Consider the following 25120-nt stretch of genomic DNA (forward strand, 5'->3'; position numbering starts at 1 on the left):
ACAGTGGACACCATCATCCCCATTGTTTCCTGTGATGTGGTCCACTTGAGATATGGATATGCTTCAATTTTGAGCTCTTGCCTTAAAATGAGTTAGAAAAACAAATGGTTGGCATGGATAATTATACATACATTATGGTGGGATACACAAAATTTGCTCAATATCCTATTACTAGAGCCGGACACAAACCAAGACAGCTCGAAAGCTCGACTTGGATTGGTTTGAAAACGCTCAGCATGGATTGATTCAAATAGAAATTCAAACCAAACTAAGCCTCAGAGTTAAGCTCATTTTAAAAAACAAACCAAGCTTAAACTAGGGTAGTACAGGTTTGGCTTTAGATCAAAGCTCAGCTTAATTAAGCTCAATTTGATTCGGCTCATGGAACGTACGCACATTGTTTCTACTTAGATATAATTCTGCTTTCGAATCATGTCTTAAAATGATATGGACAATACATGACGACGTAGATAATACATAATACATATACATGAATGTGCACTGTTTCCTCTGGTTTGGTCCACTTGAGCTTTGGATACGATTCAATTTTAGATCATATCCTAAAATGATATGTAAAAATAGATGGCTAGCGTTTACTTAGTATCCTAAAGCGGCTTTCGAATTGGCCAGTGACCTCAACACCCACCACATAGCTAGTGTTAAAGCTTCGTGGGGCCCACCATGATAAATATGATTTATCCATCCATCCATCAAATTTTCTAGCTCATTTTATAGTATGAGACAAAAAAATAAAATAAAATAAGGAAAATCCAAACCTCCAGAAGCTTGGTTCAACTTGATATTTAGACCAAACTAAACCAAGCTCATGATCGTATAATTTGGACCAAACTAACTCAAACAGTAGAGATGGGCTCGAAGCTTAGCTCATGTAAAGCTCAATCAAAGAGTGTCACATAAACAAGCCAAACCAAACTTGGGTCAAACTCTTTTCAACGTGGCTTATGTACAACTCTATCCATTACTCAGTATGACGACACCTCTTGCAATACCTTTTCGCATGACACCAATGACCAATTACAAGGAACTTAGTATGATATAGTGTATTGAGTAAACTTTGTAGGGACACACCTATTGTTTGATTCGGATTCGCTTCCGCCCGTCCCCCAACATATATGTCTTACTTTTTCGTAAAATTACTAAAATACCTTCCATATTTAAACTTTATCAAATAATGCTTTTCAAGGTTAAAAGTACAAAATTATCTTTTATTTATTTATTTATTTAAAATTTTGATGAAGTTGATAATTGTAGGTCAAGTTGTACATGTATAACATCCAACCTGTTGAATCCTATCATGAATGCAATTCTGACAAATCCAACCCGAAAGTAGGCCACACTGCAAAAAATAACATGACATGTTCAGAAACGTTCAAATTTATGTATAGTGCATCTGATAATTTGATTAATCAGGTCTTTTATTCAAGTGCTCGTAGGGTGCATGTGTTGGGAAAGCAGATTGGCCGGTGTACCTATATATTTGAGGTATTTATGTAAGCAAGTTCCATGAGTCTAAATCATGAGGTATGTGTTATATCCAAACCGTCCATCCATTTGGAGAGCTCTTCTCAAGGTTTGAGATGAAAAATAAGACAGATCAAACTATCAAGTGGACCACACTGAAAAAGGCAATGGGGGATTGAACGTCTACCATTGAAACCCTTTTAGGGGTCACAGAAGTATTGGATCAATATGAAATTTGTTTTTGCTCTTCATCCAGGTCTTTGTGACCTTATGAACAGATTGGATGGAAAATAAACGTCATGGTGGGTCCTAACAATTTTTTGACAATGAAAATCATTATCCTGCTGCTATTTTTGGTGTGGTCCATTTGATCTTTATATATGATTCATTTTTTGGATAATGCTATAAAATGATCTAGAAAAATGGATGAATGGTGTGGATATAATAAATACATCACTATGGGGCCCATGTAACTTTGATCTCCTCTAAAATGTTCGTACAACTCGAAGCTCGAAGGGAACGGATTGGCTACTCCCCTGCCGCCAGCTCCGTGGCTGATGGTCGGTGCTCTGTGGCCCCACCATGATGTATGTGCTTTCTCCATTCCGTTCATCAATTTTTAAAAATCATTTTAGGCTTGATCACAAAAATGAGAGGAATATAAATCTCAGGTGGACCACACCACAGAAAAACAATATTGATTGGATATCCACCATTAAAATCCTCTGAAGCCCCAATTTACTGTTTATTGGACATCTAATACGTTGATTAGGTCATACAGAACCAGATGAAGGGTAAAAACAAATATCAGCTTGATCCAAAACTTTTATGGCCCCAACAAAATTTTAATGGTCGAAATTCATTCAACACTGTTTCCTGTAATGTGGTCCACTTGATATTGGGATATAGCTCATTTTTGGTCTAATACCATAAAATGATCTGGAAAACTAGATGGACGGCATGGATGAAACAAAAACATCATGATGGGTCCACGTCACATCAATGTCCGTGTAAACTCTACTCTCTCAATCAGTTTCATTACATTTGCTGAGAGCCCAGAAATGAGGCAGATCCCGGACCCAAGAAACTGAGAGGGAGAGAGGGATCAGATCACAGGAAACAGTGGGGATAGCAACGTCCACCGTTGAATTTTCATGGGCTCACTATGATGTTTATGTACAATCCAACCCGTTCAAAAGGCAACGTCCACCATTGAATTTTCATGGGCTCACTATGATGTTTATGTACAATCCAACCCGTTCAAAAGGTGACTCCCACTAGAAAGAAGGGACAGCACAAAGATCAGACTGTTCAAAATCTTATGTGGGCCCCACTATATAAGGTTCCAACGATGGCAGCACAACCACTACTGTTTCTTATGTTGCGGCTCACTTAAATCTTGGATTTGGTTGATTTTTGTGCTACAATTGTAACATGACGTGGAGAAACTGATGGACAGAGTGGATTTTTGTGCTACAATTGTAACATGACGTGGATTTGTGCGGGTCCCTCAGGGCTTTGTTGGAAGGTGTAGATTGATGCATCAAGACTCTCTTAAGCATTCAAAGAATCTTTGACTTACAACTCTCTGTCTCTCACCTCTCTTCTCGTTTCTTCGACGATCATCGTTTCCTGCGATCTGATCCCTCTCTCCCTCTCAGTTTCCTGCAATCTCTCTGTCTCTCTCCCTCTCACTCAATTTTCCTGGCATCTCATTTCTTATATCTCGTTCTCTAAATTTCCTGCCATCTCATCTCTCATCTGTCTCTCATTTCTTCGATCATCACTCTCCCTCTCGATTTCCTGCTATCTGATCGCTCTCCCTCTAAATTTCCTGCAATCTTCTCTCTCTCATCTCTATTTCTCACCATTTCTTCGATCATCATTGCACTCTCCCTCTCAATTTCCTGAGATCTGATCGCTCTCTTACTCTCAATTTCCTGCATTTCTCTCTCTCTCTCTCTCTCTCTCTCTCTCTCTCTCTGTGGGGTTTCAAAGCTTTCTCTCTGTCTCTGCTTTATCTGTGGTTTCAAAGCTCTCTCTCTCTCTGCTTCATCTGGGGTTTCAAAGTTCTCTGTCTCTGCTCTAGCAGGGGTTTCAAAGCTCTCTCTCTCTCTCTCTCTCTCTCTCTCTCTCTGTTCTGGAACAATGGCACATGCGCTTGTTTCGATGGTTATGAAGAAACTTCAAGATGCACTTGTTTCAAAGGTTATGAATAAACTCGGAGAAGAGGTTTATTCGATTGGCGGTGCCCAAGCAGAACTTGAAAAGATATCTTCTACGTTCGAATCCATTCAAGCACTTCTTAATGTTGCTGAAATTATCCAATTTCACAACGAAAGCATGCAACTTTGGTTAAAAAAGCTCAAAGAAGTGGCTTACGATGTGGAGGATTTACTAGAAGAGATGATTCCATGGCCAGAACCTGAATCAAGTACAGACGATGGTGACGATCGGCAGCGCATGGAAAACCAGGCATGGAGGTGGTTATTTTCACTCTTTACATGTTGCGGTCTAGAAGATTGGATAAGGTTGGCCCATGAATCATGGACTGACGGTGATGATGCTGATAATCGCAGCATTGGAGATAAGGTTCGGACCTTTTTTCCCACAATTTTCAACAAAGTTGCATCACAGCGAAATTTTGCGCAACGGATAAAAGAAGTAAGTGCGAAGCTGGATCAGATTGCAGCTGACAAAAGTAAGTTCAGTTTTACGGAGATTCACAGTTTCCGTGGAGGTAGTCATCCTGACAAGGCCGAGTTTCAAACGAGTTCGCTCGTAGATGAATCACAGATTCACGGGAGGGACGAAGACAGAGGTACCATAATAAGCAAGTTGATGAGCGGTAGCAGTTGTGAGGAGGGACGGATTCATGGCATTTCGATCGTAGGCGTTGGCGGGTTGGGCAAGACGACTCTTGCTCAATTGATCTGTAATGATGAAAGGGTGAAGAGCCATTTCCATAAGGTACTATGGGTTTGTGTTTCTGATGATTTTAATGTCATAAATCTTACAAAAGAAATTATAAAAGCAGCTGGAGGGACAAGTCCACCGGATTCTCAGCTAGACTCATTGCAAAAGCAGCTTATCCAAACATTACAGGGCAAGCTATTCTTGATTGTGCTTGATGATGTGTGGAACGATGATAGTGACAGGTGGGAGAAATTAATGCTTTCCTTGCAAAGAGGTGCTCCTGGAAGTAAAATTTTGGTCACCACTCGCAGCGAGAAGGTTGCAAATACATGCATGCCGTCTGCCTACATGCATGAATTGAAAGGTTTATCCTATGATGATAGCTGGTTACTGTTCAGAACCAGAGCTTTCGCTGGGAGGAAAGTGGAAGATTGCCGGGCGTTGGAAAAGATCGGAAGAGAGATAGTGAAGAACTGTAAAGGAGTGCCTCTTTCGTTAAAGGTAATTGGAAGCGTCATGCGTTCCAAGATGACCAAACAAGATTGGAAGGACATCTTAGAAAGCCAAACATGGGAAATACGAGACATCGCGAAAGGTATCTTACCGGCTTTGTTGCTGAGCTATTATAATTTGCCTGTCCATTTGAAGCAGTGTTTTGCATATTGCTCAGTATATCCTAAGGATCATCTGATGGAGAAGGATACATTGGTCAAGTTGTGGTTAGCTCAGGGTTTCATCAAGCCCGATGGAAAAAGAGAGATGGAAGCAATTGGAGGAGAGTACTTTGACGAACTACTGGCGCAGTCTTTGTTTCAAGAAGTGGGATATAGCTATGCAGTCAGATGCACAATACATGATCTGCTTCACGATCTCATCCAATTCATTACAAAGAATGAATGTTGCATCTTTGAGAATGGAAAGATGGACACCAGCTCTGTTACAGTCCGTCATTCATCATTTATTGCCACCAGGGAAACGTCACACATTCCTGCCCCTCTATGTCATGCAAAAAAATTGCGAACACTCCTCCAGCCTGGACATTCAGAAATTGATACCATCCCTGATCATTTATTCCAATGCGCCAGGTCCCTTAGGGCATTTGATTTCCGTATTAAAGAATTGCCAAGCTCAATTGGGTTGCTGAAGCATTTACGATATCTTGACTTGTCTGATTCAGAGATAGTTGAGTTGCCGGAATCAGTGAGTAGTCTCCGCAATTTGCAGACCTTGAAGTTGAATTGGTGTAACTGCCTCGAAAGACTGCCAAGTGGGATGAGTGCAATGGTCCACTTAAGGCATCTGGAAATTGAAGGCACACGGGCACTGAAGTACTTACCAGAAGGGTTGGGGAGAATAAGTTCCCTTCGAACATTGAGTAGGTTTATCGTGGGAGGCCATGGAGGATGTAAGATTGGAGAGCTGAAGCGACTTGACTCTCTCCAAGGAAAGCTACAAATAGATCACTTGGAGAGAGTAGGGAGCGTGGATGAGGCTAAGGAAGCACAACTGGAGAACAAGTCACAACTTCGCTTATTGTCTCTAAATATGTCACCAGATGATGCTCTTGAAATGTCAGGAAATGGAGAGGTGGAGAGTGTAGTTGAAGCCCTCCGGCCATCCCTTGCAAACCTAGAAGAGCTGGAAATTAGGGGATACATTGGTTCCAAGTTTCCAACCTGGATAGGAGATTCATCTTTCTCAAATTTAGTCAGCTTGAGATTAATAGATTGCAATAAGTGTACACAGTTGCCTGGGCTAGGGAGACTACCTTCGCTTAAATACCTTGAAATAAAGGCAGGTCTTGTAAAACGGGTGGGAAGTGAGTTTTACGGGAAGAGCAGTGGTGGGGACATAAACGGGGTGGCATTCCCGAAGCTGGAAGAGCTCGAGTTCAATTACATGTATGAACTGGAGGAGTGGGAGTTGAGATTAGAAGACAGAGAGATAATGCCGTCTCTACAGTCAGTAAGACTCAGCAAATGCCCAAAATTGAAGGCACTACTGACACACCTCCCTAATAGTCTAACGTCCCTCAACATCTCGGGATGTGGCGAGATTTTGTGGCCATTACCGAACCTCCCAAGCCTCAAGACGTTTGAGATCTATAGTTTAGAGAACACGACGTACCTCCCCTGTGGATGGAAACAATTGGAGTCACTAGAGACTCTTATTATCAGTTTATGCTCTAAATTGAGGTCTCTTCCTGATGATTTGGGACAGCTCAAGTCTCTTAGGAGTCTCCAGATCTTCGACTGCCCCGAGTTGCGGTCATTGCCTCAAGGGTTGTGCGGCCTTACCTGTCTCTAAGATTTAAGCATCTCTGGCAATCCAATGCTGGCGGATAAATGCACAAGGAAGTATCGGAGCAAAGCGTCACACATCCCAAACATCTGGATTGACTACCTCAGAATTGAATGAGGCACTGAAGATGAGATGATCCATCAAGTGGACAAGTTCCAACTAGGTACTCTCTCTCTCTCTCTCTCTCTCTCTCTCTCTCTCTACATTTCATGACCACCAATTGAAGAGTTTGGATGATTCAGTTGCTGCTATTTTCGTGCTATCATCCATCCAGATGATCCCCCGATCCACGAATGTAGGTGGATCCCTAACCGTGGGGCCTACTGTGATGTATGTCCCTTACATCCACACCGTTCATACATCTTGATTCAAATTGATAGCAATTGGGGTCACTTTAAATTATTGTACGGTGAGGAATCTTAGTTAGGTGGATATATATATATATATATATATATATATATATATATATATATATATATATATATATTTATATATATATATATATATATAAAAGTCGTCATTGAATTCCAATCATTAAAGACATCATGGGGCCACCGGAATGTTTATTTGTCATCCAACCTGTTCAGAAGGTCACAAGGACATGGATGAAGAGACTACACAAATATTAGATTCATCCAAAACTTTTGTTGCCACAAGAGGTTTTTAATGGTCGATTACCACTGTTTCCTATATTATGGTCCACCTGATATTTGGATCTGCTTAATTCATTTTTGAAATCATCACCTAAAATGAGTTTTCAAAATGTATGAACGGCGTTTATGAAAGTACATAATCACGGTGGGCCTCATAGTCAGGGTCGAGTCAAGCTATGCTCCACTGAATCTGACACTTTAAGGTTCAAGGATTGAGCCGGCCCAAGCCAAGCATGCATCTTGCAAAGGAGGCCCAAGTCCAACTCGAGAGAGTTAGGTCGGCCCAGGCCCAGTCCAATCAAGCATGCATTTTGGCACAAAATGCCCAAGCCCAACTCGAGAAGTATGCTTGGCCGAGGTCCAGACCAACCCAACCCCACTAGCCTAGCCCGATTGACAAAATGCCTACTTCCCACCTGATTGTTTGTAATTTAGATGTTGATCAAGTAGACCACACTTAGAGGAACAAAATCCACTCCATCCATCTTTAGAACATAAGACAAAAAATAGGAGGATCCGGAACTCAAGTTAGCCACATGAGAGAAACTTGAGACATTCGTAGGGTCATAAGAGTTTCATATTAGGAATTTGTTTTTTGTGTTTTCAGTTCATTCCAATGGGCATGACTTTATGAATGGTTTGGATAGTATATAAATATCAAGGTGGACCTTGTAAGATTTCAGCATTGGAATTTCTTTACCTATTGTTTCCTCTCGTGTGGCTCCCTTGAGTTCTAGATCCTTCTCATTTTTGGTCTCCTGTCCTAAAATGAGCTCAAAAGATGGATGGACAGGGTGGATTTCTAACAAACATCACAATGGGCCTCACCTAGCTTCTGAGCACATAAACCTACCACAGGCTTTGGTAAGAAATATATTTTCAGCCGAGCTCACTCTATGTTGTCAGATATCTTAAATTCATCTATAATAGGGTTTGTCGATGTTATCGACAGTCCACTCAATTGCATCAAGCAGCTGTCGATAGCATCGACAGCTCACTCGATCACATCGAAAAAATTTGAAAAAATTCTAGTTGATTGCTAGACAGTTTTGGAGATGGCACTCAATGTCATCCACGGGTATTGGATGTACGTCAATGCTATGGAACGTCCCTTTTCTTTTCTAGCAAGGTAATCTTAATAACCAGCAATCATGATCTCTAATACATAATTACTATTTAGTAAAATGCAATGAACTCAGTTTTAAGTGGCACCCAAACAGGTAGGGCTGTCTAAGGGTTGGGTCTTGTAGTACCTGCACCTGGGCTTACCAGTCTAGGTTCTTGCCAGGTTTGGGTCCTTTTATGTCTGGTGTGGTTCTTAAAAACCTGGATCTGATCGGATTCGGGTACCCATTGAGTTTTTGGATCTAAATTTGGAGTTGGCTATGGGACAATTAAGAGCATTTACATGATTGGGCCTACTTGCTGGATGGATTAGATCTCACACAAGCATGCCGCTTTGGTGGATGCATGATGTGTAAACAGTCTCTCTTACACGTGTGTGCGGCATAGGGAACCTCATTTTTTACTAGAATAATCAATACATGTTAAAATTAAGTAGTTTTATCATTAAAACTGCCTGCACCCAACCCAAAACCTGACTAGACCGATTTTTAATCGGATCCAAAAAGTGAGACCCAAACCCGGCCTGACCCATTAAAATCGGGCCGGGTTGATTGGGTACCCACATTTAAAATGTCTTCTTGTGACTGTGTTCATTGAAAACGAAAATAACGTATGGTTGGAACTTTCTTTCAGGCAATTTCATTGTCAGGGGTTCGCTTTCTGGAGCTGATTGGAGAGGATGAAATGGCATTCGATAACCTCTACTGTGTGGCATTTCAGATGATGGATGCTCGATGGCTTGCGAAGCGTGCTTCTTATATGGAATTAAATGTAAGCACTGTGACACTCCATTTCGTTGACAGTGGCTTCTTATCAGGCATACAAATGGCATACATCTGTGTCTATAGATGTCCAAATCATGGGTCCTATTGTAGATGGAGCATATCCTGGAAATCACAACGATAGGATGAATCTTAACCATCTTATATCGATCGTTGAATCTGTACCTCTGATCATCTCCATTCCATGACCTCCATTGGATGGTCCACAATTTGGACTGTTTGGATCTGTACTCACATGAGCGGTAGATGAGCCATGACCCCATTTAAGAGATGGCAGAAAATGTACTTTAGTAACCTAGCCTAGATGATGTAGAGCTGGTCATGGACAGTTTCATGGCCAAGATGGATCAGAAAAGGCCCTATCGGAAAATGTACCTGAGTAACCTAGCCTAGATGACGTATCTCGCAAACGGCGGAATTCCCATCCTGAATCTGTGAAATACCATATATGACTTTGGGGTAGGACTAGCTACTTAATTTGCCCACGCTGAATAGCATCAGATCAACGGTCGAAGTTCTGTTTTAATTTCATTTTTACTATTTATAGTAAGTTTTAGTTTCAGTACAATTCTTCATTGTTGGGCTTTAGGAGTTGCGCCAAACATGAAAAGTGGTTAGAATAGTTAGGGGAACATCATGTTCAGCCAAATAGAACGCTTACTATTTTTAGCTGAAAATCATGTGCACTGGTAGGAATCATGACCGCCTATAAATTGTAAGTTTACTATTTATATATTTATAGCAGGTCACAATTTGTAGGAGTTTTAGTCATAGTTTAATTCAGAAACTTATTCCATGGCTTAGGCTGTGTTTGTTAACGCTGAATTTTTGTACTTAACATGGAATGGGGAAAATTTTTCGTGTTTAGTGGTATTTGTTAACGCATTATTAACGTGGAAGACGGAAAGCGCTAAGTGGTTTTTTACTGAATTCTTTCCGTGATAGGCGTCTAGCTTAATGGTGAACGCAGAATATGCTTCGTGATTTTTCATTGAACAAAAATTTTTTACTTCCAAAAGTACCCCTTTTCAAGTTACAGCGAAAATTTTTTCTTTTAAATTGTTTGCGCAATACAAAATCAACATTTAACCTGTGAAACTTCTTTATGCCCCACCATGATTTATGTGTTTGATCTACACCGTCCATCAACTTTTTCAGATAATTTAAGGTGTGATCTAATAAAAGAAGCACGTCCAATGATTAATTGAACCATAAGGTCGGGATTGAACGTCCACCGTTAAAAATTTCTTGAGAGCTGGAGAAGTTTCAGATCAAGCCGATATTTGTGTTTTCACTTCATCCATGTATACATGACCTAATGAATAGGTTGGATGGTAAAAAAAACATCTCAGTGGCCCTTAGAAAGGTTTCAACAATGGATGTATACAAGAAATTTTTAATGGTGAAAATCATTATCCCGCTGCTATTTTTGGTGTGGTCCATTTGAGCATTCGATCTGCATCATTTTTGTGTTCATGCTTTAAAATAATATGAGAAAATGGATTGATGGTTTGGATGTACAGATACATCACGGTGGGCCCACCCACAGAGCTGCCCATTCGGAGCTAGGTACGGGTGGGGGCAGTACGCAATCCGCGTCCTGGACAAAAGACGGGAACGGGTTGGTTACTCCCACTGCCACCGGCCAATGGCTGCTAATCGGTGCTATGTGGGCCCCACCATGATGTATGTGTTTCATCCATGCCGTCCATTTATTTTTATATATCATGTTATGGTATTAAAGAAAAAATGAACTATATATCAATCTCAGGTGGACCACATTACAAGAAATAGTGTTGAATGAACATTGACCATTAAAAACGTTTTAGGGGCCATAAAAGTTTTGGATAAGATTGATATTTATTGTTTCCCTTCATCTGGGTCTTTATGAACTAATCAACAGATTGGATGTCAAATAAACAGTACAGTGGGCCTTAGAAGGATTTTAATGGTGGATATCCATTCATTTTTTTTTCCTGTGGTGTAGCCCACCTAAGATTTATATCCCTATCATTTTTTGTAACAAGCCCTAAAATTATCTGTAAAAATGGATGAGCGGAATGGATGAAACACATATATCATAGTGGGGCCCACAGAGCACCACCCACCAGTCGGCTGGTGTCGGGTGGAGTAGCCAATCCGTCTCCAAGTCAGGGACGGGATTGGAAGTGAATTGGCTGGTGTATTGACGTCAGCAAGTTACATGGGTGGCATCATGATGTATTTGTTATATCCAAACTGTCCATTCATCTTGCGAGCTTGTCGTAAGACTTGAGCCAAAAAATAAAATAGATCTAAAGATAAATTGGACCACACTGCAAAAAGTAGTAGGGGATTGAATGTCTACCATTGAAACCCTTTTGGGGTCACAAAAGTTTCGGATCAATATAAAATTTGTTCTTCCTCTTTATTCAGATATTTTTGACCTTATGAATAAATTAGGTGCAAAATAAATGTTACAATGGGCTTGCAAATTTTTTAACGGTGAAAATCATTACCCGCTGCCGTTTTAGGTGTGGCCCATTTGAGTTTTGGATATGATTCATTTTTTTGGAAAATGCTCTAAAATAATCTCGAAAAATTTATAAACAGTGTAGATATAAATACATTATTATGGGCCCATGTAACTTTGATCTCCTTTGATTCCTAAAACTGAGACCTCGAGGAGCGTCTTGCGCACGACACGTACCTACACTAGCGATATAGCTGGTGTGTGACACGGAAATGAATTGGCTACCCCCCAGCCTGGTGGGTGATGGTCAGTGCTATGTGGCCCCATGATGGATGTATTTCATCCATTTTTACAGATCATTTTTTTTCTCTATCTCAAAAATAAGATGGGTATAAATCTCAGGTGGACCCCACCACAGGAAAATAATAGTGATTGGATATCCACCGTTAAAATCCTCCTAGGGCCTATTGTACTGTTTATTTGACATCCAATATGTAGATTAGGTCATACATGTGCCCAGATGAAGTGAAAAAACAAAAATCTACTTCATTCAAAACTTTATGGCCCCCAAAATGTTTTCAATGGATAAAGCTCATTCAACATTGTTTTCTGCATGTATCCCGACAGATAAATAAATACCTTATAGAGGAAGAGGAAGGGGTGAATGTGCTTAGAATGTTATGGCTATATATAACTTTAATATGATTTTTACATATATCATAGCTGGATGGGAAGGGGTGACACATGATTCAAGGGTCCTTATGGATGCTGAGCTTGATCCAACAAAGAAATTTATATTCCCTCCTTTTGGTAATATATATATATATATATATATATATATATATATATATATATATATATATATATATATCTTGGTAAAATTATAACTTGAAATTTTGCTAAAATGTCATTTGTTTTTATGTAGATAAATATTATCCGGTTGTTGCTGTTTACACTCACACAAGAGGATTTATGGCACCATACCGTAGTTTATTTGAATTAAATAAAATAATTTTATTTTCATTTAATAAAAAATAATTTCTTTATAATGTAAAATATTTCCAAACAAAAAATAGGGGCAAATGTGTCAAATTAACATATTTCAGACATTTCAAATATTTGTTAACAAACAGATTGTTTCAAATTCAGTACTTAATTTTCAGACTTCAGCCATAATTACCAAACAAGTTTTTTGACTTCAGATTTCAGATTCAGCTTTAGATTTCAGATTCAGGCTTTAGACTTCAGATTAACAAACAGGGCCTTAGTATCCCTATTTAAAGGGGTGCAAACTTGTTTATTCAGGAATCAATCCTTTTATGAATTTTCTTGATTTTAGAGGAATTGGGTTCCCTTGAAAATCTGTTTACCTGATTTTATTATTTTTTTGTTTTTTAATCTTTGATCGTCCGTCTTCCTCATCTTTCTAGGAGGTTTTGAAATCAACTCGAACGCAGCTGGAGCATGAGCTAGCATGGGAAGACGTCTCCAGCATTAAGGATTTGCCGGCTTGCAATCTTTTGAACCAATAGCTGGGCTGCATTGGTCTTATGCATTTTCTTAGCTTCTTGATTTCTGTAGTTCTCTGTATACGTACAGTATAGAAATTCTCCATCCAAACATGTAAATTCAAGTGCTCAAAATTCTATTTCTGAGAAATCCAATTCACAGGTATAAGAAATAGTCTGAAGAGTAAATACTATTAAAGTGTGTTGTTAATTAAATGTTGTGATTGATCGAGAGTGGAAAGGTTTTGTTCAGCCCAGAAAAGATACAGGCGGGGTCTGCTTTTCAGCAATCTACGGCGTACATGTCTTGGGTCCTTATATTATAAGATGTCTCATGATCTAATATCACACCTGTTAGATGATAGTAGCCGATCCGACTGCTGGCTTGCCAATTGTGTACATAACAGGCTCATTCTGACAGTCAAGAGGGTGTGATATTTTGTAGTATCTCCCATCGATGATACTACAAAGGCTTGCAATTTTTAAGAACATCCAGGCCTATGCTCGACCCAAGGCTTCTATTACAAAGCCAGGCTTCAAAATTAGGGGCCTCTATAGAAAACTAGGCCCACCTGAATCAGGCCAGAATTTGAACCACTATTGTCTAGCCCATCCTGTTGTCAAACCAAGTACTTGGACCCAACCCTAGACCACAATATAATCTGAAAATTCACAAAATACGAACCACCATGGATTGGTCAAACGTTTTAGCTAGGTTAATCAAAGTGTGGTACAGCAGATGAATGGTCCAGATCATCTTAACATTACATACGAGGTAACCGAACGATTATCTTTCTTCCTTAGAAAATGTATGATTGCTTACTTTGATTTGGAGGTGGGCCGCATAGCCGAGGAATCCCAATCACGTAACCTCTGGTTCATGGACCCTAGTTTCTTGAAACAAGGCATGATATTTTTCATTTTTAGCCGTCCAATAACTGTCCATTAGTCTGATAGCCAGATAACCAAATAAGAGTAATTTTTAGATAATAATAAGATTACGCTAATATACATAATCTAGACAGTTTAATTAGAACTATTACCTATTTTATACACAATATTCAAGTTATAATTTCTAAATGCTTGAGTATCTTGCACCATCCTGCCGAGAGTAACAGAGTTTTTTTTTTCTCTCTCTTTATCTTTTCGGGTAAGATCTAGGGGTGTCAATGGCCCACGCTCGGGTCAGTAAAATCAAAATTTTGAAACGGGTCAGCCCGACATCCGTGCCTGAAACAGTTCAAAATTCGGGCCAGACCAACACTAGGCCCGGCCCATTGACAGCCCTAGTAAGATCTCAACCATTTGCTAGTTAAAAAGCTAAAATATTATGACAAATGTACCCTCCCTTGAGCACTCTTGTGAAGACTAATGGCGAGGTTAATGAACGCCTATATGTGCGGATCCACTAGGTGGGCGTGGCTCTCACTCTGGAGCCGAATTGTATGTATGTGTTGTATATCCACGTTCATTTTATGGCACGGGCCCAAAAATAAAGCAGATACAAATCTTAGGTGGACCATGCGATGAAGATTAAATTTCCACCATTTAAAACTTCTTAGGGGCCACAAAAGTATTAGATCAATCAATCTTCTATTTGTGTTTTTCCTTCATCTACGTCTATGCAACTGTGTTAATAAATTATTTATTAACATTAAATAATCTTTAATTTAATATTAATTACTCCCTAATTTCTAAGTTAGCTGAACCTTGTGTGTGAGCATACACACATAGAGTATTATATTATCATATTATATTATTAAAATTAATCAGACCAAACTTAATTAAGCCCGGTCTCAACCGGGTCCAAAATGGTGGATCCGACTCAGACCGAGTAGAGCTGATTTTGTAACCGGATGCAAAGTGGTGGATCCAAACCTGTTATATTTCTAAATGGGTCCGAGATATTAGGCCTAGATCCGTTAAATCGGGTCGGGTCCCTTGGGTATCCATTGACAACCCTACCATGATGGGATTGTCATGTGGTAGCAACCTTCAACTGTGGCCGTTTAACATTGGATACATACCTTAAGTTACAATACATTGCCAGTGTAAATACAGAGGCAAAATGCAAAGATCCAGTCCGTCCATTGGATGGATTTGATTTGACCTTCTGGAAGATCTTCTGCAAAAGTCACAACTCCATTATTTAGGTGGGGCACAGTTTTAAGAACAGGCAAATGGCGTAGAAAACTTTACTAAGGTTTTAGCTGCGATCCTAAACTGTGGAGGGTTTGACAAGTAGATGTCATTTTCACAGTGGGACCAACTCGATGGATGGCTTGGATCTTGCATATGTTCACATGTATGATGTCGATCATGCTCTAGCAAAAGAGAAGGAGAGAAAGAGCCAGGTTACAATTAAAGTATGTTTTTAAATATGTATTGTATTAATTCATGCATGTTTAGAAATAATTTTAATTTTAATTTTATTTTTATTTTGCTATGTAAATCAAATATATAAGACATACAAATTAATTAAATAGTATGTCTCACCTTGAAGACTATTTAGTGTTGCAAAAAATATTGATTTTAATAAAATATATTTCAATAATAAAATAATATATAATATAAAAAGTTGTTTTGAAAAACACTTTTCTATGGGTTTTTGGGAAGAATATCATATGGAAAAGAGAAGAGAAAAAACTGTGGTTTATATGAAGGATGTGGAGTATTATAATATTTACCTACCTAGTCCGTCAACTATGGACCTTGCATGTTCACTGGAACACCCGCGGGCGCGCTTGCGCTCGGGTTCGGGCTCGGTCTCGGACTCGGACTCGGGCACGGTGCGAGGGCGTGGGCATATGAGGCAGTGTGGTTGTAGAGGTGCTAGTGGCGCACTTTGCACTTCGTGTCGCTCCTTCGTGACCTTGAGCAAACCGGAGCGGGACGTGTGCGAGTCGCAGTGCGACTAAGTGGCTATGACCGGTGGCTGGTTAGCAGAGAGACTAAATGACTAGGAGAAAAATCTCTCAGTATAAATAGAGGGACTAAAAAGAGTTGTTGCAGCAGAAACTGTAACAGCTGAGCCATTAGTGCAGGATCCAGTTATAACAGCTGCATGGCTAGCCCAACAGCTAGAAAATGGCTAGCTGTTGTCTCACAACAGTCAGCATGCAGCGGCTTAATGGCCCATGCACAACAGTCAGAAAACGGCCATAAAACGGCTAGTTTTCCAATAGCTAGAAATGACTTAAATAGAATTTAAGTCTCTGGACCATAACCCCCTATCCACCATAGCTTATAAAAGGAGGACCTGAATAGGTTTCCAAGCCATCTCAACTCGTTCCAGCAAACCTATACGAACTGACACAGCCAGCCCCTCTCCACTCATATATTCTAGTGTTTCCGGCAACGTAGTAAGGCTTAAACCTTATCTTGAAGAACAGACCAGCGATGTGGTCTAGGACGGTTCAACTGAACCAGTGGCTGAAGATTTGAACTGACCTGTGTAGAAGTCAAAACTATTTTTCTCTTCTTTTCATGGGATTTTTCCTTTATACTGTAATATTGCCAGAAAGTGTGTAATTGAGTTCTATTTGGTGGGCCTTCGTGTTTGTTAAATGTAGACCCACACCAGGCTCGTCCTATCCTAGAAGCCGTTTGCCTGTAACCTATCAGGATACTCAAATCACTTGAGTAGGGGCAAATAATGCTTTAAGGACAGTGTTTCAGACGTGCATCAGCCTGTCCTGATTTCTGATTATTTTGCAATTTTCGGTTTCCACATTATACAGAAATACATTAATCTGTATAATTTTCAACATTTTTTTTTCTTTCTCTTTCGATGATCGTCATGGCGGGGCTGTCTTTTCATTGGCTTAGATGTTTTACCCACATTGGCTTTATACACTCAATGGATGTAAACCTTATAGTCCACACAGATGGTTGTGGACATTCCTAGTGTGGGCAATGTTTGGTGTTCGTTATGATGGAATCTGACAAATTTGGTGTGGGAAACTCAGAAGAATCAGGTTGGTTGGCTAAAGTAGCTCGTCCTACCTCAAAATCATGTATGGTACGTTGAGTAACTCATTCCGGTTTGCGAGATATGCCTATTTTACGGTTCTGAGAGTCTTGATGACTTCTGCCTCTGATTGAGCCTTCTCTGATCCATCTTGGACATGAAAGTGTCCGGGACCCACACACACACACACACACACACACACTCTCTCTCTCTCTCTCTCTCTATATATATATATATATATATATATATATATATATATATATATATATATGAGATTATCTATGGGCTATGAGTCGACTATATACATATATATATGTGTGTGTGTGTGTGTGTGTGTGTGTGTGTGTGTGAGAGAGAGAGAGAGAGAGAGAGAGAGAGAGAGAGAGAGAGAGAGAGAGAGAGAGAGAGAGAGAGAGAGATTATCTAAGGGCTATGAGTCGACTGTGATTAACCATGCATGTGGGGACTATTGAGCAATGAACTTTCCTCGTGATCAAGGGGCATGGGTAAGAAATTGCTTTATGCTGCTTTAAACCACGTGATTCAGATACAGGTCTGTGATACGATAGAGGTATCTTATATTCACTAAAATATTGTTTGAATTTGGACTAATAAGTACCTGGCAAATCATGCATACCAAGGCATATATTGTGAGTTGCGTTGTATTTGAATCATTGTCTCCGAACTTGGTTGTTGTTGTGGTGGTGGTGTAGTGAAGGTGGAAGGATATTATGTTGTGGTTGATCTCGGGCCATGCATTTACACCTCATGCCATTTATGCATTAAACAACTAGCCTAGGGAATTGTTTGAAGTGTATTGCTATTATTATATAAGCCTGATGTGATTGATAACATGCGTAACTTAGATTAATAGTACCATTGAGTTGATCACTTACTTCTACTTAGGACAGTGTTTTAAAATACCAATTAGAAGATTTCATCAATGCAGGTATCTTAGAGGAAGCAGCATACGAGGAGTACGCGGACCTCGTTGAGGAGATCTCGTATATTCGGGTGGTTCAATTATAGAGCTATCTTCTCGGGGTGCTAAAGTAATGTAGTATTATTTTAGGCAGGGGTAATACACTTTGTATTCATTTTAAATTTTATTGGGTCTTTAGCTAAGTGAACCCAGGGATTTTTGGACATGTGGATGCAAATTATTTTTTTTGGTTGGTGGTTTGTACATGTTGGTACTTCATTATTTTACATAGTTCTGTTTAGTTCTTTGCTTTGCTTGGTTAGTATGAATCATATGGGTAAATTATGCCTTCAAAGGCAAAAGTGACTCTCAAAATCGCGGGTATTGAGGACGTGTTCAACCCCTAAAATTTGGAGCATTATAAGTTGGTTTCACAACATGAGTTAAAGAGTTAAATTGGACTGTACGGCTTACTGTGGGGCCACCTTTGTGTATCTATTTTATATCTTCACCGTTCATATGTTTTTCCATATCATTTTAGTACATTATTCAAAAAATAAGAAGATTTAAATCTCAGGCCAACCAGACTCTGATAAAACAGTGGTGCTTGAACGCCCTACCATTAAAAACTTATTAGGATACACCTTAATGTTTTCGTAGTATTTATTTGCCATTTAAGCTGTTGATATGGTCACATAAGCCTTAATGAAGGTATAAAAACAAACATTAGCTAGATCCAAAACTTTTGTGGCCCATTGATAGTTAAGCACCACTATTCTCAATAATATGGTCCACCTAATAATTGGATCTGTTTCTCATTTTTGGAATCATGTACTAAGATGATTTGGAAGAAAAGTTTAGATGGCGTGGATATAGAATATATAGATCAAGGTGGGCCACAGGGTGAGGGGCGAACCGTCTTGCGTGAAGCAGGGTCTCACTTATCGATTCCTCTCCAATAATGCCTGCCATCATTTCAAATGTCTTGAATACAGCTTTATTGTGGGCCATTATGTCTAACAGCACATGGAGATATTGTTTGAGCCGTGTTGCATGATTGAATGGTGGGCCTGAGGCATTTATCAGGGTTGACTTATTAGCATTCTTGCTTACTATTCCCACGCGGATTGGGTAACGTGTCAAAATTTTGTGAACATTTTTGCTTACTATTTCCACGCGGTTAGCTTGTTAGTACACACCCCTGTTAGTACACACACTCCATGTTGGCCACCCCCGCTAGGGATCGATACCAAGACCTCAAGTGTTGAAATGAGGCATCTCCACTCAGTCTGCCAATTGAGCTATGGATCTGGGTGTTGTGAGCAAGAGTTCAAAACTGAGGCAGATTTAAATATCAAGTGGACCCCACAAGAGGAAACCGTAGGGATTGGACTGTTGTAAACTTTGCTGGGCTGTAGAGGTTTTAGATCAAGCTAATATTTGTATTTGTGTTTTCCTTTCATCCATGTGTGTGACCTTATCAAGAGGTTAGATGGCAAATAAATGTTACAGTTACAGTGTGGGAAGTTTTAAGGGTGGACGTTCAATCACATATATTTTCCTGTGTTGTGGTCCACCTGATATTTGGATTTTCCTTATTTTTTTGGATCATACCTAAAATGTGTTAGCAAAATGGATGAACTGTGTGGATAAAACATATACATTATGGTGGGTCTACGGAGCTTGAATAGTACCTGGCTGGCTAGTGTTGAGTTCACTAGCCAAACCAGGCCATACAAATAGTGGGACTAACCTAGAGATGGAATTTGTCATGAAAATCACACAAGTTCAATAATCCTATCTGATTGGTGATGGTCAAGTTATCGAATGGATAGTTAGATGTAGGGGTATACACGAACCGAGCTATCTTGGTTAGCTCACTCGACTCGACTCGAAAAAGCTCGATTCGATTCAATTTGAAGCCGAGTTCGAGCCGAGTCAAGTTGATTTTTTGAGCTCGAAAATGAGTTTGAGCCGAGTTCGAGCAAGCCCCAGCTCGACTCAACTCACATTGAATCCAGCTCGAATCAAACTTGGATTGAACCAGTTCAATGACTCGGTTACTTTGCCATTGATGTTGCTCACCAACTGCTTGATAAAATGACTCAACGAAATGTGGCTAGTGGCAAGGAAGGTATGTATATGAAACAAGTACCTTTTTTCCCTTTGTTTTTCTTGATTTTTTATGTTACTTAGAAGGTGTTTGATAAAATACCTGTAAAACTATTGGCTCTGTTTGTAAAACAGTGGAATTTTGAAGTTGCAGTTCAGGTGTTTGTGGAAATGCCTCAATGGCGAACTCGGCTCGATCTTGGCTCCAACTTGGCTTGAGCTGGCCTGAGCTGCTGACCGAGCTGGCCCAAGCTGCTGACCGAATTGATCCGAGCTGGCTGGTCAGGCTCAAGGACCAAGCCAAGCCGAGTTCGAGCTGAGGTCAGCCAGTGGCCAAGCCGATTCGAGCTAAGGCCAACTCGACTCGATGTACACCCCTAAGAGTAGCCAATCCGTTTCCGTTCATTAACAGCTTGCATGTCTTTGAACCGAAAGCGGTTTATATGTGACACGGGGCTGCGTGGTGTCCACAGAGATTTCCGTGGTAAATACACTTCATCCAAGATGGAGCAAAGAAGGGCCGATCGGAGGCGGAGGTGATTCGGACCGTTGGAACCTTACAATAGGCATATCTCGCAAACTGAAAGGTTACCTAATATATCATATATGATTTTGGGGTAGGAGAAGCTACTTTAGCCAACCGAATTTGCAAGATTCCATTAGATTAACGGTCGAAAATCCATTTTATTTCTGTTTTTACTATTTATAGTAAGTTTTAGTTTGTTTCTCTTCATCTTTTAATCTTTAGGAATTGTGTGCAATATGAAAGGAGCTTAGAGAAATTAGGAGAATAACGTAGTTAAGGCAAATAGGACACTATAAATTGTAAATTTATTATTTAGAGAGTAAGTGATGAATATTTTAGAATATTATTTTTATTTTCTTGCTTTTTGAAGTTACGAATTACCTAGAATCTTATATTTATTTTCTGCCTTTTATTCGTAAATTCGAGAAGTCTCAGTTAGAGCCTAGAAATGCTATATGGATTTGAATTAGTTATCCTCTAAGAAGAGAGTGATCGACCTCATCATGTTCATCCCTGTGTTGAAAATTCACTTCGTCCATCGGTTTTGATTTCAAAACATTAGACGAAAAATGTGCCGGATCCAAGACTCAAGTGAGCTGAAATGTGAGAATTGAACGTTCACAGTTGAAATATGCATGGGGCCATAGAAGTTTTGAATCAAGATAATATTTAAGTTTTCAGCTCACCCCATTAGAAATGAGGTTATGAACGGTATGGATGGCATAAAAACATCACTGTGGACCCAGGAGGTTTTAACGGTAGTAATTTCCCCATCCACATCTTCCTTTATTGCAGTGCAGCACACCTAGTCGTGGGTTTGGCTCATTTTTTTTCACATATATTAAAACATTCTCAAAAAATAAATAGACGGAGTAAATTTATCACAAACATCATAGTGGGCCCCACTAGGTGAACTTCCTGCCAAAAACTTTTTCAGCAAAACCGCGTTCATTTTGGACATATACGATGTCGTAGACCCCACGGAGCTTCGGTGGTTCATGCACAATGCTCTGATGCTGACTGCACAAAAGTAGCGTTGGTGCATTAAAAGAAGAGCCTGGAATGCAGTTTAGTCCAAGCCGCTCTTCTTGGGGCATAATCTCAATGATGTTAGATAAGAAGTATTTATTTATTTATTTTTATTAATAACAAATTTATCTGTAAGAGCAAAAGTTTTCATAGCCACTAAGTACTGCGTGTTAAGGTACTCATTATGCTCTTATTGTACCGAGTAAATTCTGTTGGGCCCACTATGAATGTATATGATTTATCTATACCATCCATCCATTTTTCTGATCATTTTAACAATTGAGCCCAAATTTTAACTCTATCCAAAGCTAAATTGGTCCACACAATAGAAAATGTAGGAATATTAATCTCCACGGCTGAAACCTTCATGGAGCCAACAGTGATATTTATTTGTCATCCAACATATTCATGAGATCACACAGTCATGGATGAAGGAAAAAAAACATATATGGGCTTGATCTAAAACTTCTGTAGCTTCCAATAAATTTTCAACAATAGATATTTAATTTATATTGTTTTCTGAAGTATGGTTCAATTAAGATTTCAATATGCTTGATTTTTTGATTCAAGATCTAAAATTATCTTATAAAATGGATGGACCGAACAGATAAAATACATGACTTACAGTAGGCCTCGTAGAGTTTACTAAGTACGCTTGGTGTACTGAGTCACTCGTTACGCAATCCGCTTCCGTAGGAAGCAGCTTGGCAACTCCCCTGCCACCAGCCAATGGCTAGTGGTCGGTTGTCTATGGGCTCCACCATGATGTATGTGTTTCATCTATGCCGTTTATATAATTTTCTAGATCATTTTATGGTATGAGACCAAAAATTAGATATATCCTAATCTCAAGTGGACCACATTACAGGAATGAATGTCGACCATTAAAAACTTTTTGGGGCCATAAAAGTTTTGGATCAAGATCATCTTTATTCTTTTTCCTTCATCTGTATCTTTATGACCTAATCAACAGATTGGATGTCAAATAAACAGTACAGTGAGCTTTTGGAGGATTTTAATATTGGATATCCAATCAATATTATTTTCCAGTGGTGTGGTTCACCTGAGATTTATATCCCTCTCATTTTTGGAATCAAGCCCTAAAATGATTTTTATTTTCCTAGGGTTCATTGTGAATTTTATTTCCCATCTAACCTATTCATAGGGTCAGGATGAAGGGAAAACAGAAACATCCATACAAAACCTCCTCGGCCCTAAGAAGTTTTCAACGTTAGGTGTTTAATACCCAATGTGTTGTCCGCTTGAGCCTTAGATCCCTCTCATTTTATGAATGATACCTTAAAATCATATTTAAAAAATGAATGGAGGGTACGGTTAAAACCCATGCATACCGGTGGCCCAAAGATCCCCGCATGTCCCCGGTGGGGAAGGACGGGTTAGTACCCAATCCGTGTCACCGTGCTGCACCTTTTCAAAGGGAAGCGGATTGGCTGGTGTACTACACAGATTGCTGGTGTACTGAGGTTAGCAAGTTCCATGGATCTTATCAAGAGGTATGCGTTATATCCAAACCGTCCATTCATTTGACGAGCTACTCATAAGGCTTTAGCAGAAAACTAACATAGATCTAAAGATCAACTGGACTACAATGCAAAAGGAAGGAGGGGATTGAACATCTACCATTGAAACTCTTTTGGGTGTCAAGAAAGTTTTGGATCCACATAATATTTGTTTTTACTCTTCATCCAGGTATTTTTACTCTTCAAAGCTCAATCAGACCTCACCATAGGAGATAGTGTTTTTCATCCATGTTTGTGTGACGTTATGATAATCTTGGATGACAAATAAACATCACTATGGGCCATTGAAAGGGTCCAACAATGGACACCATCATCCCCATTGTTTCCTGAGATGTGGTCCACTTGAAATTTGGATATGCTTCAATTTTGGCCTCTTTCTCTAAAATGATCTAGACAAACAAATGGATAGCAGGGATAATTATACATTGATCATGATGGGCTGTGTGGAATTTGCTCAGTACCCCCTTACTAGAGCTGGACCCAAACCAGGTAGCTCAAAAGATCAGCTTGAATTGATTTAAAAACACCCGGCATGGATTGATTCAAATAGAAATTCATACCAAACCAAGCCTTAGAGTCAAGCTGATTTTAGAAAAACAAACCAAGCTCAGCCTAGGGCAGAACAAGGTCGGCTCTGTGGAAGCTTGGCTAATATCAATTTGATTCGACTCATAAATTGTGTGCACGTTGTTTCCTTATGGTGTAATCTAATTGCTTTGGATATGATTCAGTTTTGGTACCGACAGCATAGAAAATACATATACATGACACCTAGATAATACATAATATTTATGTTTGTATTCTCCCTTCGTCTAGGTCCGGGTGTTACAGTGTGCCTTAAGAAGTTTTAACGGTGGATGTTCAATCAAGAATATTTTCCTATGGTGTAGTCCACCTGTGATTTGTATCTTACTCAATTTTTGGATCATATCCTAAAACGTGCAAGCAAAATAAATGAACGGCAGGGATAAAACATATACATGGTGAAGTCCATATAGTTTTGACACTATCTGGCTGGCTTGTGTTGAGGTCACTTGCCAAACGGCGTCCAAACCAACCCATGCCCTACAAGTAGTGCGACCGGACTGGAGACGGAATTTGGCACGAAAATCACACCAGTTAAATAATCCTATCTGATTTGCTATGGCCGTCAAATGGACGGTTATATGTGGTAAGAGAGAAAGGAGGAGGAGGTACGGGAACCCTCCATCATACATTTTTTACACGTGTTGTGGAACACCAAATTATATGGGGCCACCCTGTCGTAATTATAAAATCCTCTCCAACCGGCAGTTTCTATACCGGATTTTGATTCGGTTGATAAAAAGTCAGTAACCCACAGCCAACGTAGGCCCCACCAAATGGAAAAGTAGGAAGAGATGCTAATAGGGGGTTTTTTATCACCATCATGTGTTTTGTCTTTTACCAAACCCGCCCAGGTAATAAATTCGGATGGACCACACTGTGTGAACTTAGCAATGCTGGGTGTAATTGTACATCGTCCCTGTCCATATGGCCCGTGTGAGCTTGCATTCAGGGGAAACGAATTGGCTACTCCCCCTGCCACCAGCCCGATGGCTGTGGTCAGTGTTCTGTGGGCCCCACTATGATGGATGCGTTTCATACATTCCATTAATCCATTTTTACATATCATTTTAGGGCTTAATACAAAAAATGAAATGGATATAAATCTCAGGTGGACCACACCACAAGAAAACAATAGTGATTAAATATCTACCATTAAATCCTCCTAAGGCCCACTGTACTGTTAATTTGACATCCAATATGTTTACTAGGTCAT

The 25120-nt window shown here is 39.7% G+C and overlaps 1 protein-coding gene and 1 long non-coding RNA gene across 2 annotated transcripts; both read left to right on the plus strand.

The window, feature by feature from the left end:
• Positions 1-3571: 3571 nt before the first annotated feature.
• Positions 3572-6705, plus strand: LOC131228067 (putative disease resistance protein RGA3). Its single transcript, XM_058223894.1, has 2 exons — positions 3572-4074; positions 4120-6705. Exons 1-2 carry the CDS (start codon positions 3631-3633, stop codon positions 6703-6705), a joined length of 3030 nt encoding a protein of 1009 aa, XP_058079877.1. The 5' UTR covers positions 3572-3630.
• Positions 6706-7220: 515 nt separating this feature from the next.
• On the plus strand, positions 7221-13509 carry LOC131227221 (uncharacterized). Its single transcript, XR_009162115.1, has 2 exons — positions 7221-9248; positions 13142-13509. It is a non-coding gene; the product is annotated as an uncharacterized LOC131227221 (long non-coding RNA).
• Positions 13510-25120: the final 11611 nt, after the last annotated feature.

Source organism: Magnolia sinica, chromosome 15, assembly GCF_029962835.1.
Source record: "Magnolia sinica isolate HGM2019 chromosome 15, MsV1, whole genome shotgun sequence".
NCBI lineage: Eukaryota > Viridiplantae > Streptophyta > Magnoliopsida > Magnoliales > Magnoliaceae > Magnolia > Magnolia sinica.

Bases quoted from the DNA above. Each gene is read 5' to 3' on its own strand.
- LOC131228067 (XM_058223894.1), top strand. From the start codon at position 3,631: ATGGCACATGCGCTTGTTTCGATGGTTATGAAGAAACTTCAAGATGCA. The intron at 4,075-4,119 runs GTTCGGACCTTT...GTTGCATCACAG, and splicing joins ATCGCAGCATTGGAGATAAG to CGAAATTTTGCGCAACGGAT.